At 39.0% G+C, this 20,652-nt stretch overlaps 1 protein-coding gene across 1 annotated transcript in view; it reads right to left on the bottom strand.

The window, feature by feature from the left end:
• Positions 1 to 2,953: 2,953 nt before the first annotated feature.
• Positions 2,954 to 20,652, bottom strand: part of LOC308109103 (sodium channel protein type 2 subunit alpha-like) — a gene marked incomplete at both ends in the record, with an annotated part of 28,892 nt that continues 11,193 nt past the window's right edge. Inside the window, 13 exons of the mRNA XM_080462474.1 lie at positions 2,954 to 4,176; positions 4,665 to 4,935; positions 5,040 to 5,140; positions 6,594 to 6,735; positions 6,821 to 6,874; positions 8,036 to 8,308; positions 9,170 to 9,292; positions 11,016 to 11,189; positions 11,923 to 12,077; positions 12,502 to 12,619; positions 15,895 to 16,305; positions 19,295 to 19,651; positions 19,802 to 19,975. Of these exons, the coding sequence (XP_080318600.1) occupies positions 2,954 to 4,176; positions 4,665 to 4,935; positions 5,040 to 5,140; positions 6,594 to 6,735; positions 6,821 to 6,874; positions 8,036 to 8,308; positions 9,170 to 9,292; positions 11,016 to 11,189; positions 11,923 to 12,077; positions 12,502 to 12,619; positions 15,895 to 16,305; positions 19,295 to 19,651; positions 19,802 to 19,975 (3,576 nt within the window). The remainder of the gene's footprint in view (positions 4,177 to 4,664; positions 4,936 to 5,039; positions 5,141 to 6,593; positions 6,736 to 6,820; positions 6,875 to 8,035; positions 8,309 to 9,169; positions 9,293 to 11,015; positions 11,190 to 11,922; positions 12,078 to 12,501; positions 12,620 to 15,894; positions 16,306 to 19,294; positions 19,652 to 19,801; positions 19,976 to 20,652) is intronic.

The raw sequence follows: 20,652 nt of genomic DNA, 5'->3' as shown, positions 1-20,652 counted from the left end.
TATCCCTCTATCCCAGCTGGTCAGAGTTGGATTTGACCACCCCGACAACCAGAGAGGAAATCTCTTTGGGGCTAAATCCAAATTGGCACCCTTGTTGATTTTTTTTTTTTTTCCAAACTGAAAATGTGGGAGTGCACAACTAACTATAAACTTGAATTTAGCACCAATGCTAAATTGTGCACTGTCGTATAACTTGCTGATAGGACAAGGTATATTAGATATAATCTTGTTTAAAAAAAAAAAGAAGTCCATGAATGGGAAAAAAAAAGAGTTTGTGTGTTATATTTGCATTCACTGTTTTTCCATGACTGCAGTGGATCTTTTGGCGGTTAATCATGGAGCGACATCACTGTGCTATTCTGCATTCACAAGAGAAACCACTTCCCTAATTTATCTCCTTAAAGAAAACATGTTCATCAGCTCAGATAATTGAGAATACATTTTTTTTATGACACTACACTGCACTGGTGGAGCTATTGCGAACAATTGTAAGCTCTAAAGGGCATTGCACTCACAAGGACAGACAGCCGTGGAGATGGAGAGGTTTTGTGCACATCTGTCCTTTTTTTTTTGGGATACATGGACTCAGAGACAGAGAGATTTAACATTCCCCGACTTGTAATGAGGTCAAATCAGCTGAAAATGGACTGACACGGAATGTCTTGCTATGCTTTCTTGAAAAAAATATCTATACATTTTAAATATGGATGTGAAAAGGACAATGCTATAACAATTGTGAAGACTCAGGAGAGATCTATACATAGAAAAAAAAATCCATACTATGTATCACCATGCTAATCAAACTGCGCTGACAGATGGAAAACCCACAAATATGGAAAAGAGTTTTAATTCTTTTTATTCAAATAGTCCATAAAACGTTTAACCTAAATGCAATACAGACAATCAGGTTATCAAGGAAAGTTTTTATATAAAAATTAACACATTATATATAGATAATTTGATCATATCTTCTTATGGCCTCCACAAGAGTCATTAAAATGGCCTTTCAATATAAATACATTACAAAAAATAGGTAGAAATTAGCTTTACATACAATGTACAGCCTCAAAGCTCTTTACACACTTAATTACAAAACGAGCTTTCAGTGCATTCATGCTCTTCCAGTCCACATCCATCATATCAATACAACTTATCCAAAGCGATTCAGTGAAGTGTGCAGACAACAATCAAAAATCAGGCACATGATTCAGGGATTATCCGTACACACAGCCCTTCGTTGTAAATGACAGTCGAGGTTAAACAACATTAGATGTGACAAACAACTGTAAGTGGTACTTTTTCATGGCAAAACATATTCCTCATGTGAGTTTCAACTATCTGTGCATCCCTTTGTGTGACTGCATTATGAAATAAATACATTTGATCACACTGCTCAGTAAAAACCATAAAAGTCACTAAAGCGTCATGATTTCCTTTCAGGAATAAATTAAAAATCTATTTGTTCCTACAGTTTGCTATGAGCTCTTTTCTTTAACTGTAAAATTGAATTAGAAAGGTCTTGAGATGATATTGTAATGGTAAAACCTCAAAATGAGCTTCATAACTGTCAACATTATATCGTTCGCTAATAACAAATGAAACAGATGAGTGTGTATATATGTGTGTGTGTGTGTGTGTATATGTATATGTGTGTGTGTGTATATGTATGTGTGTGTGTGTGTGTGTGTGTGTGTGTGTGTGTGTGTGTGTGTGTGTGTGTGTGTGTGTGTGTGTGTGTGTGTGTGTGTATATGTATATGTATGTCATGTATATCTAAATCTTGAGTACTCACTCTGAAGAATAAAAGTTTTAAGAAATGTTTTGTGAGGAACAAGCTGGGTCTTGTATCCACAACCATATGAAGCTGCTCTCATAAAGATAAAAAACAAATAGTTGAATTAGTTGCTTGTGTTATTGTGGTCAACACTTCCCTCACAGTGAGGAATCACTGGCTAGATTCTGCGTTTTCAAATCCTTTCATTGTGGCTTCTGCATGTTCTCCCTGTGTGAAGGTTTTCTGAGTGTACTGTTTTGTTTCCCCCCACAGTCCAAAAACATGTGTATTAGGTGGATGAGCTTCTCTAAATTGACCAAAGTTGGGAATAAGAAATGAGTGTCTGTCTCTCTGTGTTTGCCTTGTGATGGACCGTAACCTATTTACACTGTGTTCTGTCCATAGTCAGCAGGAATCAATTCCAGCCCCACGTGACCCTGAGTTGTACAAAGTGGTAAAGAAGATGGAAGAAGAATTTACCCTGGTGGCTGATTGTAATGACTGAGAAATGAAGCTATTATAAAAAGCTCTCATGTGCCCACACCCTGTATCATAGCCTTTGTTCATTAGCTGAAACAGATTCACAGAGTTTCAGTGGCATTTCGTTCAAACTTTAGGTAAGAAAACTTTACTCTGGACCCATATATTGAAGGCTCAGGGTTTCTTCTACAATTACGTATTTATAGAATTCCTACTAATTGCAAAATCAATTAAATTAATGTAATAATTCTGCTGTTTAAGCTAACATCAATCAGTATGTGTGTGAACACTGAAAATGATGAATATGAATCTAATATTCAAAATAGTTTCCTGTCACAGAGCCGATTGTCAGGGACGATTGATTTTAGAAAAATAAAGAATATGTATAGTTTTCTGTGAATTAAATTGTGCTATGTAAGCTGCCCATTGCAAAAAAATTGTTATAAGCTGTGAATGTTCAGCTTTAACTTAATATGACGATAACTTCTCCTTGACATCATGAAGGTGGACTTTGTCACATACAGGTTTTTCCTTTGAATTGGAGGCTGTGAGTTCTTTAAACATTTCATGTCTTCTCACTATCTGGTCAAATAGAAAGTTACAGTGTCTTCAACTGTGAGTGATTTTGATATACTGTGTATTCTCCGCTGTAAACAAAGCAATTCAAAGCACTACAATCACTCTGCACACAATTGAGTCTCAAAGAAAGGTTTCCTCATAGTTTTCTCCAGGCTCCATGAGTTCTGAATCTCTGACCCCCTCAGAGAGCGTCATGGAGGCCGCCCTGGTCACACTGTCATAGGACGGTGGCGAGGACATTAGCACATCCTCTGTTATCTGTATGAACTCCACTCCTGCAGGCCCATAGTGCTGTATCATGGATGCTATTAGCCCCTCTCTTTCTGGAGCGTTCTCCACATCCACCACAGTCTCATAGTTGATTTGTCTGTAAAGGTAAGACGCCTGCTTCATCTGCCGGCGCACCAGATGTCTCCTGTAACATCTTTGGATGATGATGGCAGACACCTCCTCCAGTTTTCGACGCAACGTCGAGGTGATAGGCTCATGGGATATTTTGGAGGGGTTGGTCATCATGAACTTCTCCTCCATTTGCTGTTTGAGGGCGTCCATTTCACCCGACTCTCCCAGTACACGCTTTGTGAAGGCAAACAAGATATCCAGGCAGTGGATCCTGTTCCCGCTGACCATGGGCAGGTCCATGGCGATCAGCTTGATCTTGTTGGGTTTTGCGATGCGCAGTGGCTCCGACAGTGTGTTGGCAAAGCTCGATAGCATGGAGAACTCGATGAACTGTGTGGCCTCAGAATCAAACTTCTCCCAAACCTCATAAAACATTTCAAAGTCGTCTTCGCTCAGCGGTTCAGTGCTCTCCTCTGTGGCAACACTGAAGTTCTCCAGGATGATCGCTATGTACATATTTACCACAATGAGAAAAGAAATGATAATGTAACTGACAAAGAAAGCTATGCCCACAGAGGGGCTTCCACAGTTCCCCCGGGTGTTGGTGCCTGTATTGACAAAGTGAAGATCACACTCATCTGGGGAACTGGCCATTATAGGGCTCAGGAGGTTGTCCCAACCTGCGGAGGTGCTGATCTGAAAAAGGCAGATCATACTGTTCCCGAAGGTCTCGAAGTTGAACATGTCATCGATCCCATCTTGTTTTTTCACATAGGCAAAGTTCGCCATACCAAAGATAGCGTAGATGAACATGACAAGGAAAAGCAGGAGGCCAATGTTGAAGAGTGCCGGCATGGACATCATTAAGGCAAACAGTAAAGTTCTTATTCCTTTGGCTGCACGTATAAGTCGAAGTACACGTCCAATCCTCGCCAGTCTGATGACCCGAAAAAGGGTCGGGGAGACAAAGTACTTCTCAATGATGTCAGCAAGAACAATTCCTGAAAGGACAGACACAAATAAAACAACAGGTTTGTCTCATTGCACTTAAGTTTATGTAAAACATATTTTTTTTATAATTAAAATGGATTCCATTCTTTTCTGAACATAGTTCAGCAACACGGACTTTCTCAATGTGTGGTCAAAGTCAGACTTGGTATCAGCAGCACTGGGGTGTTTACTGGTGGCCTGGCTGTTGAACTGATAAGATATGTGCTTGTGTTGGACACTACTGGATTACTGTGCCACTTCTAAAAAGTTGGTCTCATGAAAAAGGTGAGAGTAACGCATTGGAAACACGAACTGTCAACAACTGTTTGTGGGCACATCAGCTGCCATAACAAATGTTCTTCTTTTTTTTTTTTTTTACTTCTGGTTATGGCCCAAAAGAGACGTTAAAATAAATTAAAAGATAATTAAATATTAAGCCATATCTCTTGTTTTACTTGCAAATATGAAATCTGTGTCTCGCTTGTGCTTGGTTTCTTACCCACTATAGACAGAATTATGACCACAAAATCAAAAATGTTCCATGCAACGGTGAAGAAATAACAGCGAAGGGCAAAGATCTTGATCAGGCATTCGGTGGTGAAGATCACGATGAAGACCAGGTTGATCATGTTGAGGACGGACTCCATATGCTGAGACTGCTCATCGGTCTCCATCATCATGGTCACCATGTTCACGATGATGAGCATCATGATCATGATGTCGAAGGCTTGCTTGGACACCAGGTCAAAGAAGAAGGCTTGCAGGATGTTCTAGATTTAGGGAACAAACATGAAACTCAACAAGTCAAAGAACTCATGACGACACACAATTTGTTTATTACAAAGAACACCGAGACAAAAATAATTGTTCTTACCGATGGCCTTGGTATAGGCTTTTGGGGTTTCTTAGTGCCTAACTTCTTCATTGCATTGTAGTATTTCTTTTGTTCCTCAGTCATGAAAATATCTTGTCCACCTAAGTATATAGGAAATGCATCACATTATTTTTACCATTTTATTTAGGAAAAACAAAGGCATTTTCTAATTAACATTTACCGTATATTCCAGACTATTGAGCGCACCTTAATATAAGCCACCCCCGCAAAATTTAAAAGGAATTTTTTTTTTTTTACATATATGTATAGGCCGCAGGTGTCCATGTTGCAACAGGGCAGGAAGTTCACTGCGGGAATATGGGGATTGCTCATATTTTCATAAATTTCCGCAAATCTGTTTTTCAAAGTGCTGGAAATTCCTGCACACAGCGCTGTGTGCGTGTCGTCCACCTGCTGCAGAGAAGCCCACAGACAGAGACACAGAGACAGCGAGAGAGAGAGAGAAAGAGAGAGAAATCCACAGTCACCCAGGGTTTTACCTCTGTTGATAAAGTATTTTATCGGTTATTTGCTGATTGTGATTCTGAGGAGGAAGATTTCTCTGCCACAGACTTCAGCAGGTTAGTTTTACGTGATGCACCTGAACGCATCACTCACAGCTGTCAGCTGCTGGAGTTCCAGACCACGGAAAGTAGCACAAGACGAGGTCACGAAGAGCAGAAATATCACTTTTAGGGCAAGTTTTGGAGAAGCAGAGACTCAAAACAGCATGTACCTACACGCGGAAGTAGAATCTGGTGGCATGAAGCAAGTTAACCCCTAAAAATCCATAAATTAGTCATGTCATTGTATAAACCGCAGGGTTCAAAGCGTGTGAAAAAGGTAGCGGCTTATAGTTCAGAATTTACGGTAATAGAAGGAACACCATTGAATGTTTGATTTTCTTTATGCCATGAAGCATTCAGAAGTGTGAGGCTCTGTACACGTTGATTAAAGTTTTGTAAATTTGGAATCCTGTTGGAGAAATTTGTAACTTGTAAATTGAACTAGATAACCATCAAGTCGAGACAATTTCTAAGTTGAGTACGATGTGGAAATGTAAAACTCTGAGAGCGCAATGACAAGTACACTTCAGTCAAGAGTCACATGAAATGTCTTGCCATATTCATTCTGTAGTGAGATGCAGCAGGTGATATAGCAGATAGTTATTCTTGGAAAACATGCAAAACAAAAGTCTGTGGAGACTCTCTGTCATTCAGGTCATTGCATCTGTGTTTCTGAACTTAAAAGGCAACAGGACTTTCTAATAAAGACGATCTAATAAAGCTTTGGAGGTGAGAGGTGGTGCCTCTTCATAATTCTTAAGCAGGTTCAGTTTTCCCTTTCAGGACAAGAAACTCTTGATGTTTTATATACTTCATAAAACATCAAGAGGACCAACTCATTACGAAAAAGCCTCCAATTCTTCATTCTAAGTTTTGCGTTGAGAGCCAAACTGACTCAAACCAGATACATGAAATGTGAATCTGTCCTGCTTGGTGATAAATGTTAAGTGCCAAGAGATCTAAGTGATGGCAGCCGTATTTTTAATACTTATCTTTCTTTTCTGCTGATTGAAATTGTCAATGATGACACCGATGAAAAGGTTGAGGGTGAAGAAGGAGCCAAATATGATGAAGATAACGAAGTAGATGTACATGTAGAGGTTGATTTCTCTGATGGGTTGCTCCTCCACCTGAAAGCAAGCCGTTATATGTCAGATCACTAATACACTGTATTTTTATTTAAAAAAGGCCCTGGCATTAAATGGATATACTTACTCCTCTTGAATCAACAGCTGCATGCATTATTTCCATCCACCCCTTGAATGTTGCCTGTAATATTAAAGTGGAACACGGCATTATTTTTCTTTGCATTGATATTGTGAACGGTTGACTTCAATTATAGAAAGACACATTTACTAATGTTGATAGAAATATCTATATACTGTATCTTCTGCTCAGATGACAGAAAACAAGCCAGCATGAGTGTAACCAGATTACTTCTTGCAAGACTGCCTGAACACAAAGAGCAAAACTATAAATGCACCATGTAAATTGTTGCTTTTTCTGACAATAGGTTATTACATTCCTCTTGAACTTTTGCTCCATGTTAAAATGGGCTTAAAGTAGCCCAAATGTGAGATTTTGAAAAAAACAAAAACAAGCAGCGATTTAATCCCCACAAAGGAGTTAATCCCCAAAACCAGGCAGGCCTGGTACAAGGGGGACAATATTAATGACAAGTGACCGTTACACAGATATGTTTTGCTTCTAAATGAGAAGACAAGATGCTACTAATGAGGGGAGGGAGCTCAAAATGTGTTTCTGATACCTGTGTGCTGGTATGTTAGTGGGGTGGTCAACAATCGTCTGCATGTGCGCAAAACTAAGTGTAAAACGCCTTTTTTTGTGAATCATGTGAGGTAGTAGAGGAGATTCGTCCCTTTATGCATTGTCATTGGGATGCATACAGTACTATCTATTGACAGCGATAAACTGATCCCTTGAATGTACTTCAAAGCTGTGTTGAGCTGTTTCAAACTATTGTGGCAATCATCGTCATTTTATTCAGTTGATAAATGTTTACTTTGTTGTACAGAAAAAGGTATGTATATATGACAATACTTCAGAATATTTGTGGGATTTGTTGGGTTTCTCTGTAAAAAGCACCTAGAAATTACTATGTTGTATGTGGCACTATATAAATAAAGTTGAATTGAAGTATTAATTTTGTGTGGAGAATTTTGAACAGACCAAGAAGATGTATTAAACTACACACAAACAAAACACAAAAATCCCTGAGTTGTTTTTTGTCACATGACATTACAAATAATAGCTACCTTTTATACGACCTTTTATTTCTCAAGGCTATGACAAAGTGTGAATAGACCGAAGTTAAAATATCCAGTACACTGAACCAGCTCTGGTGATAGTAAAGGTGTTTCCTTGTGACTGGCTGACACTCATTGATGGATAAGAAAGAGAAAATCTCACCACTTGCAGAAGGGAAAGGTAGCCGAGTCCCACGTTGTCAAAGTTGACCTTGACTTTTGTCCAGTAAAACTGTGTGTCATTCATGGAGAGGCACTCGGACTTGTTGTTAACGACAGAGACGCTGTGGATGAAGCCCGTTCTGTTCACACACTTCCCAAACTTGCCGGCGAACAGGTTGACCCCCATGATGCTGAAGATAAGCCAGAAGATCAGACACACGAGCAGCACGTTCATGATGGAGGGGATGGCTCCTATAAGAGCGTTCACAACCACCTGAAGAGCAAGACACACAAGAAAAAGGGTCAGTTTCTGAATAATGAGATGATGTTCTTAGTGAGTTTCTGAATTTCATTCCAATTCCAGATTTCTTAACCGATACATTGAACAGACAAAACATGTCGGCTATCGTCTGATAGCTGTTTTACCATCTTCAAATACAAAACTTAAATCTAAAACTTATTAAATAAAGAAGAAAATGCAACTCCAAGGACTCATTATTGTGTACGAACCACTACTTGCAGTAAGTGCTCATAACACCATGGTAAATGTGCAATTTGCCAATAGATAGAATTATTTCATGAACTTACACTTAACAATTTTACGGGCGACAAAAGTATCTGAACCAGCTTTTATGGTAATCAATCCTGTAATGATTAAAAGTTTTACTGAAAATCATTAATGTCCAACACACGGTGAAAGCAGAAGAAATAACAGAGAAAGTTACATCATATGGTGATTCTGCAAATCTATTCAGAGTTTAGTGATCAACTATTGCGTAAAAATATAAACATTTTATTGGGTTTGTTAAGGTTTGCTTGATGTCAATTAACCACCTACAGCAATGTCCGTTCACAATACTGGCCACAATAGTTGTCGATATACAGAATCTAAGCATTTGCTGAAGTGATTAAATGACGCAATCAATTCTTGAGCTATTCTGGACCTCACCTTAAAGTCTGTCATGGGAATCTTTTTGCAATCATGAGACTATTATGCTTTCAGACAACAACTGAACAAACTAGTATTATGAGGGATAACAATGCTGAGATAAATCTGTGTATTTGTGGTCAACAGGGTCAGCATTACTGGAGTGGATAAGTGGCATTAAAAGACAACATGAAACATGTTTCTCACCCTCATGCCTTCAAATCTGGACAAAGCTCTGAGAGGTCTCAAAGCTCGGAGCGTCCGAAGAGACTTGATAGCAGCAAAGTCAGAATAACCCAGAGAATTTGCCACCAGGCTTATCAAGGACACCTAAAGAAGATACAGAAATAGAAATGAACAGTGAGAGTCATGCAATCATTTTATATCTACAGGTGAGTTTATGTTCAACCCTTTAGACGGAAGTACAAAAACACTTGGAAAAAAAAAAAAAAAGTAACATATTTAATATCAGATGTGTAGATTTTAAACAAATTACTGTACTTGCAGAACTAAAATGTCTTAATTAGAATATTCGAAAAATATACAGAGAAAAGCAACAATAAAAGAGCCATATCTAGTGTATATTTTGGGACATTCCACAGTTAGGAACACAAATGTTTCATTTTTGATATTTAGTAATAGTTTTTTTTAAGTAAATTTAGACTTCCACTCTATTCTACATTCAAAACAGACAAAACAAAATGGTATTCCGCTGTTGAATGGCCCATGGATGACAGCTATGAATGAAAATGAAATATAAATGAAAGAAAGGAGAGAGAGATTCATGTCATGACTGATAATGACAAAACACAGACAAGTATGCACGTATAGACAAACAATGTCCATGTATGCATACTCACCTATATATGCATATACATATGGATATATATCAAATAGAGTGAGTTTTATAAAGAAGTTATATCTGTCTGTGCCAAATTCATTTCCAATTTGTTTTTAATTGGGCCAATAAGGTCATCAGAAACAATTTAGGGCTAAAAAGGTCCCAATAGTCTGTTTTTCTTTATAAAAGTCTATTTATAGATGTGTTTGTCCAATATATCTAAAGAAGATACTCAAAATTCATTTTCAGTGCTACAGAAGTCTTTGGCTCCACAAGAGTACAGACAAAAACCTACAAAAATAAACAGACAGTATAATGATAGTTCTTTTGTCAACAGAAAATAATTACGATGAACACTAGTATATTTAATATGTTAAGACATAACAAAGAGGGCTTGGTGCATAACTTAGACACTAGTTTAGACATGAATTCAACTGGTGTATTTATGAAGTAAAGCTGAGAATAGAAACGTCTGCTCTTCAGTCAAAGCTTTGACGTATCGTAGACTGTACACCAGATCTTCTGTAGATAAACCTCAGAGTGGATGGCACTGCATTTGTTTTCGATATAAAAGCCAAGGTCCTGAAGTAGGCGATTAAAAAGACAGTTTTGCAAATAAACCATTTTTAAATAAAATTGTTTAGAAACGGGACGGTGGCTTTTGATATCAAAACAAAGAGCATTTACGAGTGAAGAAGCATAAGAATTTGTGATGCGGATGCAAGTTTCCAACCTCAGAGCCCATACTCACCTGGGACCTGCTAACTACAACTTACCCTAACAATAGAGCGGTCTGTGGCAATCTGTGTAACAGCAGGTGAAATCAGAGGAAGTCGAGTCAGGCTTTTAGCTGCATGCTTCCTGCACTTTGGATAACTATGTGGTTACAGAACCAATTTAAGTTCCCCAGGTATGCACCAGATAACTCCTGTCACTGTTAAACAATTGATTATTGTGACCAAATCCTGACAGAATAAAACCACATGAAGCCGTTTTGAATTTGTTTAAATTCAGAAATCTGTAAGCCAATAAGAAAAAATCCTTTGGGGATCCTTCTTTAAAGCTTGCTTGTTTTTGCGTAACACACAACATCCACTTATTGCATTGATGGTTCAGCCACTGAAAGGAAAATTCCATAAACATGAGCGACATTCAGCAAGCTACAGTAGCCCCTGGAATCTCAAAACACGACGCAGCAAAACGGTCACTTACATCCACAATAAGAAAGTCGAGCCAGCACCAGTAGTTGGTGAAGTATTTCTTGAAGCCATATGCAATCCATTTAAGAAACATCTCTAGCACAAAGATATAGGAGAAGATCTTGTCAGCATACTCCAACACCACCTTTATGACTTTTCTCTTTTCAATGTAGATATCTTCAAATGCCTGCAGTGGGAGAAAAACAAAAACAAAAACAAAAACACAACAACATCATCACAGTTGACAAAGGATCAGAACAATTGTGCACAGAATCATTGGAGAAGTTAGCTTTGATTGGCATCAACAACTGTTAAATGTAAATAAATACTGTTCATGTTTCACTCCTTTCACCATCACAGTTTTTTTTTATAAATGGAGGCGGAGTTAGCATTTTCCTGCCCTGGATTCAAATTACCTTTACACACATAAGGGATTTGGAGGAAACAATGCAATGAGTTTAATCCAGCATTAGTTTATGATTTTATCTCATTGACATCGGCCTTTTGTTCATCCATCCTCCCTCAGCTGTATTCAAGCTCCATTAATCCTTTAACAGCAAATAAAACACATTTAAAACATGAGGTTTTCAGACCTGCAGTTTTCCAGTGTTTTGTTTTCTGAAAAACTATTTACATTACAAATTTAGACTTGTATTTTCAAAGAATATACTGTATATTGGTTCAGGAGTTACTGATTCAGGTTCCTGCTTGTTCAAACTGCCCACAGTTCAGTGTTGCTACTTCATAATGAAGCATTCAGAACATTGGGATGAAATGACATTCACCCTGTTTGCTGCTGAGTAAATGGGAGGCAGATATTGATAGCAAGACAGCAAAGTGTAATCTTTGTCTCTTATTGAAATGGAACGACTGTGTGTATGACATTGCTTCACTCCTCTAACAGTGCCTTTGAGGCTCACCAAAGCTCCGCTGCTGAGCAGGATCATGAAGATGATGAATGTCTCAAACCAGCTGTGCTCCACAATCTGGTAACAGGTCTTCCTCAGCCTCCACCACGCCTGGCCCAGACCCTGGCTGGTGTTGATGGTACAGCACTGACAGTGCCTCGTGCAAACTGATGACCACATAAAAACAAGGCAGCACAGAAGTCATCACAGACCATTAGAACTGTGCAATTTCACCTGTGAAATTTCAATTGATAAAATTTGGAAAAAAGAAAAAAGAAAAAAAACCAAAACAAGGCAGCACATCAATCGGTCAATATTTGAAAAGCACGTTTCATACAATCAAATGTAGCAAAAAGGGCATTTTTAAAACAGAGCCCCTCCCATCTTCCTCCCCACCTTTCTTACTCCTCATTCCTCCATCACTATGTAATAAAAACAACATTAAGGAGGACAATAAGGAGAATAACATGCAATAAAAACATTTTTTAGAATCATGAAATAATTAATTGTGAGTAGGCAGAGTCAAACATCTGCAATTAACAGGACAAGTAGTTTTGTAACCGTCGTTCTCTCATTACATTTATTACTCACATTCTGGGAAGCATTCCTCTGGCTCCATACTCTCCTCAGCCAGCTCGGATAAATCGTCCACCTCCTCTCCCGGCTTCCTCAGATCCACTGTGCTGCCCTCTGACAGGCTGATCTGCTCCTGCAGAGTAAAATATCTCTGTTAAAATAACGCTTGATTAATCATACACACATTACTAATGTGCTATGCATATCAAGCACATAATATAGACCAGGATGAAATGACAATAGGGTCTTTTCTGTTTCCAAAACTTTCTGTGGCATTTCTAAAATGCAATTTCCTTAGAAGGGTAAGTCGAACCTGAGTGGTTTCTGCTCAGTGGATTTATCCTATCAAACCTAGTTTACCTTGACACAATGCTATACCTTTCAATCTCCTCTCAGCCTTAATACAATTTTGATGGGATTTGTGTGTGTTTTTGCAACAGCAACATATTGGGAAAGATTCATAGGACAAAGGTGGATTTTTAATCTCATAAAATGGCATTAGGAACATCCACATGACGCGGAGGAAAGATTTCCAACAATACCAGCGTCAGTATTTAAATATATAAACAATAGGCACTGATAGTATGTGATGAGTCAACACTGTATACAATTCGAGAGTCAGTTACAAGCAAAGTCACATGGAAGCAACCATGAGAGATGTACACTTTAGAGAGACTATGACTACTTAACAACATAAGACACGGCTGATTCTTGAACGTTTACCTTTCAAAAAGTTTGTAAAATAAGAAAAATCCTGAGGTCAGAATAAACAATTTTAAGCTCAATGAATACAACATACTAGTGAGAATTGTGAAACACAAAAAGTCTTGTTATCCTTATCACAGACCAGAAAACTCCAGTAGAATTATTATAATACATTTCTTTTTTTAACTTTTCCCTCATTGGGATTTTAAAAGCTCTTATGTTCCTTATGTTATGCTCTCTGTGCCTTATGGCATGGTCCCATGTGAGAGGATCCAAACGGACCTGTCTTAGGTTTAAAACTATACAGTATATGAATATGAGCATTTTTTTAAGAGTGTCATGAAGGGGAGTTGAAATAGCTGCCGTATTAAAACCTAAATACCCCGACAGAATACCCCGTCGACAGTTTTCTACATTTCGTCCAGAGCTTCAGAACATCTTTAGACCTGGACAGCATATGTCCCACGGGGCATAGGAATGACTTCGTAAAATGCACCCGTCTTTAACGCTGAGCAGCTGCTGATGTCCTGTTAAGCTGATGGCAGGTCGGAGGAGGCTTTTTTCATTTCCATTTTCCCTGATGCCTAATTCTGAGTGTGGAGCAGGGAACGGGAGGGAAAGAGGAAGAGAGGACGCCAGACTACAGGCCGCTCAGCTGTGTCAGTTTAATCTGCTCTGCAGGGCCTGGCTCCACATCTGGCCTGCGTCTGTCGGCCTGCCAGGCAGGACAGGACCGACACAGCCACCACCTCAACGGACAACCCTCTGGACTTTCTGTGCACCTTCCCTTCAGAGCTTTCTAATGAAAACATCAACATTTGTTCTAATCTATTTTCAAACCAACGTAGATGGGTATAACATGTTTATTCCTGTGCTGCAGAGGAAGGCTGCAAATTTGATTATGATTCCTTTTCATGAAGCTATCATTTTTTATTCATATTGTGTGTCCTTGTGCTAAAATATAATAATCTTGTGTTTACCATACAGATCGTGGACAAATTTATAGTAAATCCAAATTTGTGGATGCCACATAGTGGTCCCTAACCGACACCTTACATAAGCATAAGTTAATGCCACAGTATTATATTGCATGGGACTTATTCTTATACAATAGGTCTCTTGATGGTAGTGCTGCTCTGAGGCATGATAAGCTGCACCGTGATTAATTTCCCACATGGAGTTTAGAAAAATGCTGACATGTTTTTGGATGGTGAGGGCTTTATTCTAATGACACAGACCCTAAAGTTACTGGCAGTTTCAACAGCGAACATTTCAAATTGTGAACGTAGGAAAAAAACACAGACGCTGCCAAACGAATTAACAGCTCTGATTTACTCAAACGCTTCGATAAACTATTACAGCCAGGCAGTGAGTGAACAATGGCAGCACCCTTGAAGCAAAGCATGTAAAAGGAATTCAGACACCATTAAGTGTGCAATTTACATCTGTGCTTTTGGTGCTCTAATATCTTACACTATCTGGTTGAAAGAAATGACAAATTACAAGACTACTTCATGTTGAGTGCGACTCATCCCGACATACTAAACAGCATGAAGTTAAGCTAGTGGCACCTTGTTTTCACAATATCAAGTGATAATAATGCAGTGATAATTTTCTGTTTTGGCTCCCCTTTCCCCTTACAAGCTCATCATTTTGAGAGACCTTTGCCAGATGTTCACTGCATGACGTGACATTAACTCTTAATAACCTGCCTGGTCTGAAATCTGGATTGTAATCAGGACACGAGTCTCCATCTGAGTTAACCTTGTTTGCTGGACAGATTAGCGCCTTGTGTTTTCACATACACTGAACATCCCACCCCCACCTCTAAAGCTACTTACTGCCCTGTCATTAACCCCTCACTATGGTTGATACTTCTAACATGTGCAGCGGTAGATCACAGCAAGACAATTTGAAATATATTAAATTCAATTAAAACCGGGCAAACAGAGAGGGGAAGCTCCAAAAAAATATGATCAACCTAAAACCTAATCCAGAAACAACTGAGAACATTCTTGTGACCGACTGACAAAAGAGACAACTTTAAGGCTTTTTGTCAAACATGTAGACTTTCCAACGGGATGATCTTGCAGTGTAAAAATAACAATGAAGACATAAACTACAATCCTTTAATGAAGGTAACTGTTAGTCAAAAAAAAAAAGCTGTATATTTGTATTGTAAATTGTATTTTTTGCACTCATATAAATCTAAAATGGCTGAAATGTTTCGTTGAATTAGAAAAAATGTGCCTGCTGGTTGTCAACACGGTTAACCATCTTATCTTATAATATGAAAAAGATCAGGATATCTGACATTCAACTATAAATTACTGCTTGGGTCAAGACAACACATACATAAGAGTTGGGAGGGTGTAATATGGTCAAAGCCGTGCTGTGAGGGGGATTCATCCCCCTCCTCTATGACAACCTCTGATTTACAGTCATCATAGGATGTAAACTCATCGCACAGATTAATTCTGTCATGCTGTGAGAAATGTCAGAGTGTGTTGCATCGGGCCTCTTCTAAAAAGCAATCTGCTTTTTCAACTACTACATCGACTGACATCACATCACAGCTCAGATTTATAATGCAACCCCCCCCCCCCCCCCCCCCCCCCCAACACCCCTCACCCACCACCACCCAAATGTCAGTAAATAGAAATTGAATTTAAAATGTAAACAGGTGCTTCAAGCTAAACTCACTGGTTTGTTGTCTTCGTCTTCTGAGATCTCTGAAATCTCTTCTTCCTCCAGAAACTCCACATCTGACTCCCCGGGTGCGATGGGAACAACGATGGTCAGGTTGGGGTTGGTCATATAGCTGTCCTCCTCTGGGATGACATACTTTTCTCCATAGCATCCCAAAATTGCTCCATTGCTTTCCACGTGGTTCCCAACTGGCTTTATGGCCTGACTGACTTCCTTGGCCTTCTGCTTTTGATCCTTCAAGTTGTGGTTAAAGGGATTGGAAACACTGGAGACCAGCCAGGAGATGCCAGCGTGGATGCGGGCAATGGCGATCTGAATGTTATTCAAGTCACCGTCCTCCTCTGGAGCAGAGAGATTGTCAGAGCTGAAGGAGCTGAGCAACAGAGCCAGAAAGAGATTCAGCACCTGCGAACAGACAGACATTATGTTACAGACATTATGCGGCTGCTCTTAATTTATAGCCCATCAGCCTCAAAATAGCAGTGTAACTACATTTACCGCAGTTATTGGATCTACACGTATTTTGTATTCAAAGCGCGGCTAAAGGACAAGTGTACCTAATGCCTGACATGATGTCCCACTTATTTTGTCAACATTGGTAAATCCTGCATTGTAATTCAGGAGGATATTCTACAAAGATATGCAACACACATATGGCTTCTGACGTTGCAGCCACTCTCAAGTCAAGTTTCAAAACATCCAACTCCAGAGTAATCTGCCTACTAGCTTAGAGAGCAGCGGCATCAGGCACATCTCTGCGATGTATGTGTGTGTACTCTGCATGTTCACACTCCCTGTGTGCATGGGTGATGTGCACAGTTGGGAAGGATCATCTTTAGCCACTGAGCCAGTCAGAGATGGGGAGCATGAGCAGATGATTAGTGATGAATGCCCTCCGACCTTCTCGCCCCTAAGCATCCTGGATAATCCCTTGGATAAACAGCTTTCCCACGATTCATGTGCAGAGAGTTTCTGTCCATTAAATTCCATAAGGAGCGCCACTGTGATCTGTTCTTTGCTCTAACTAGGCAATAGAGCTACTGAAGGTGTCTGCATCTACCAGCTGATACTAAGTGAGGCTTCTGAGAGCTTTTTCGTTGAACTCATTAGAGTGTAACTTTAATTTAGTGAAGGGACACTGCTGATGAGTATTTAAGATGTAACGGTGATTTGTGAAGTCAGGAAGCAAACATAACATAGGGAAAAAAAGAAAAGTTACAAAAAGACAACATCTCACCTACAGATAATTAATAAAGACATGTTTTGCCAATTTACTCACAATAGAACATATCACCATAAAAATAGAGATTTGTATGCCTCGCATTCATAGCCTTTAAAATGTGCATTCAACAATGCAAACATAAGTTTCAAATAAAATGCAAATTCATGCAGAAAGGCACAGTAAAATAGTTTCAGAAGCATAATGATAATAATGTCATTGTTATCATTATGCTGGTTTCAGGTGTTGCATTCAAAAAGAAACTGTAACACAGAGAAAAAAGTATAATCAGTTCATGTGCTGAAAATGAAACGTCTACTCTACATGTTACTTGACCTGTGTGATTGTGGGTTTATATGTGAAACGCTCGACGTATGCATTAATATGTATTTAATTCTGCATGAAGACAGTGACCGTCATTATCCTGCCAAAGATTAACAAACATGTTAGAGTTAACCAGAAAGGTTTTAAAACATTTCTGCGAGACAGCTATATTTCAGAGCATAGGATTAAATGTGGGACAAACTAACATTTAATGGCAGAGGGGACTGAGGGCATCCTGGGAACAGGTGTTTGAACCACATCCAGCAGGAACCACACAATCATAGCCTCATGAGCTCTATTTTTTTTTTTAAAGCATGGCAGGATATTCAAGTTATCTAAATTTTATGCAGATGAGGTTCAGAGTTAGTATCCAAATATGCTGAATATTACAGAGAGAAACACTGACTGGTAGCATCTCAAAATAACATTTAATAGAATGGATAGTGATTTCATTTTAGTGTCAAGAACTATAAAACCATAACATTGATTTGTGGGTGAGTGTAAATAGACGTGGCTATGAAAAAAACAAAAACAAAACATGATTTCTTTTCTGAGAGACCGACTAAAAGAGTGTTATATAACTTCAGTTTATATATCAAGTATCAACGTTGGAATTAAGCCACGTTTGAAGTAAAGCAACACTGACTAAATGAATCCTTTGGATGCCGGCTGTTTATACTTCCGGGATTTTTTTTCTTTTTTCTATCTGTTCTCATTAACGTTAGCTTACATCGAGACAGCTGGACAACAAATCACCATATGGGTGGTCCAGTGAATATATGCTTCCTCACTATGGCCCTGCTGTGTGCACAAACAGAACTGTCAAACAGATTTTGCATTTTCCACAAGAACAGCTGCATGCTATGATGCACGAGTTGCGTTAGATGTGTGTAAATCAGTACCTGCTGCAAAGTCTGGAAAGACACTGGTAATGCTCTGTGGCCTCGTCTAATCCTTGAGACTGTACTCAGCTAACAGTTTCACCATAAATGGTTCATTAGTTTATTAGTATTGCATAAAATGTTCACCTCTGTAGGATATGGTGCAGCCGTAAAGCTGCTCTCGAACTCACTGTGTCTGTTGTGGCTACAGTTTGCAGGACAACATGTCCACATACGTATATGACTGAGGAAGGACAACAGATGGCTTATGTAGTCCAGACATGATCTGCTAATGTTAATCTGAACGATGGGAAGCTTGAAATTACAAACAAACACAACACGAATACTCCTACAAGCAGCATGCATACATTGAAAAGCACTCGAACCAGTGTCGCTGGCAAAAGTGATAACAACTTCTTTGAAGAATGCATCGTTCCCATAATGCAATGCAATCAAGAGTTCTCACTTGTGCAATTATATCCCTGATTACTTGTGGCATTATTCATTGCATATGAAAACAGAAACAGCTGGTGGCATTGAAACAAATTCTTTGGAGTCATCATAAACTGTTAAACATAAATTCATTTATTTAGTTAGTTAGCTCCATTACAGGCCTGGGGGCCTTTCTGTGTTGAGTTGGCATGACGATGCATTGATGGACTTTCTCCAACTTTCTTTCTACAGTTCAATGGTGTGATTGTCTGTCTCTCTGAGTTAGCCTCATATTTTGGCTCTAGTTTGTTAAAAGTGCGTGTTTATTAATATGAAAAACTGAAATGTGACTGCTCAAGCTTGACTAATGCTTAATAAATGTGTAAACTCAGCATTTGACCACTACATACTCCATGCTGCTCAGTTGGATCTGGTTTTTGTTCACAGCTTTAGTGGCATTTGCCAAAATTAAAGAAATAAGAGATCACATGAAACATTAGTTATTAGCGATGTTGATGTTTAGATATGAAGTACTTACCACTAAATTCCCTATGACCATGACCAACATGAACACCAGGATGCAGAGGGGCTGCCCGGCCACCTCCATACAGTCCCACATGGTTTCGATCCACTCGCCGCACAGCACCCTGAACACAATCAGGAAGGAGTGGAAGAAGTCCTTCATGTGCCACCGAGGCAGCTGACAGTTAAAGGAGATCTTGCACACACAGTCCTGATAGTTCTTGCCAAACAGCTGCATGCCCACCACAGCGAAGATGAAGACAATGATGGCCAACACCAGTGTCAGATTGCCGAGGGCACCCACTGAGTTACCAATGATCTTTATAAGAGTGTTGAGAGTGGGCCAAGACTTCGCCAGCTTGAAGACTCGTAACTAAAGATGGGAACAACAGAAAGGAAGCAAATGAGAGAGTTGTAAAATATATTTGACATACGAGTGAAGAGTTCATGTTGAAATTGCTTTGGTTCCTTCTTTTGAAAGTCTTAAAGAAAATCAGTGATAAGCTCAACGAATTGCTGTTACCAGTCTGAAGGATCGCAGGACGGACAGACCCTCGACATTGGAGAGGCCCAACTCCATGAGACTGAGGCAAACAATGACGCCATCAAAAATGTTCCAGCCCTGTTGGAAATAGTAATAAGGGTCCATGGCAATCAGCTTCAGCACCATTTCAGCTGTAAAGATCCCAGTAAAAACCTGAAGAAAACAAACACACAATGAGAGACAATGAGAGATGAAAAATAAACCAACACAAATTTCCAGAGGTATAATCACGTGTTGCATTTTCTGTAACACCAAATATTTCCTTTCAGCTTTCAGCTTTCCGTTATCTCTACCTACCTTTTGAAAGATGTTTTGGTTTTGTGACACATGATGATTCTAAAATCTTTTAGCTGAGATTTTGAGGTGGGTTTCACATCTGTTCTCAGGCGGATGTCCATCTAAAAGTCATGCTACATGCCTTGACTTTTTCATATGGTGGGGAACAACAATTGCAAAACTGAGACATAATCACCCCAATCCATCAATTCTTCATCCTTTTAGAAATTGTGTGTTTGGTGTGCAATAAGGTATTTTTTATGTTGAAAATGTTATTTCTATGTGTCTCCTAACACTCCAGAAAAGAAATTCTCAAAAGAAAGTTGTATGAAGTGAAATTATTAAACAGGATGCTATTTCTTAAATGTGTCTTCTAAAGAGCATGTTTCCATAGTTGAAGAACCAAGGACTTTGTCATCCGCCAGTAGGAGATGTCAAAATGCAAATACAGGAGGTCTAAGTCTGCTACTTCTGATGCTAAAAATAATCCTTTTTACCAAGAATAATCACAAATAATCTGAAGAGGAAATTCTCACCAACACTTGACCCCCTGT

Source organism: Lipophrys pholis (genome assembly GCF_963383615.2).
Source record: "Lipophrys pholis genome assembly, chromosome: 1".
NCBI lineage: Eukaryota > Metazoa > Chordata > Actinopteri > Blenniiformes > Blenniidae > Lipophrys > Lipophrys pholis.
The sequence above is the reverse complement of the archived record's forward strand: the minus strand, read 5'-3'. Positions and strand labels throughout refer to the sequence as shown.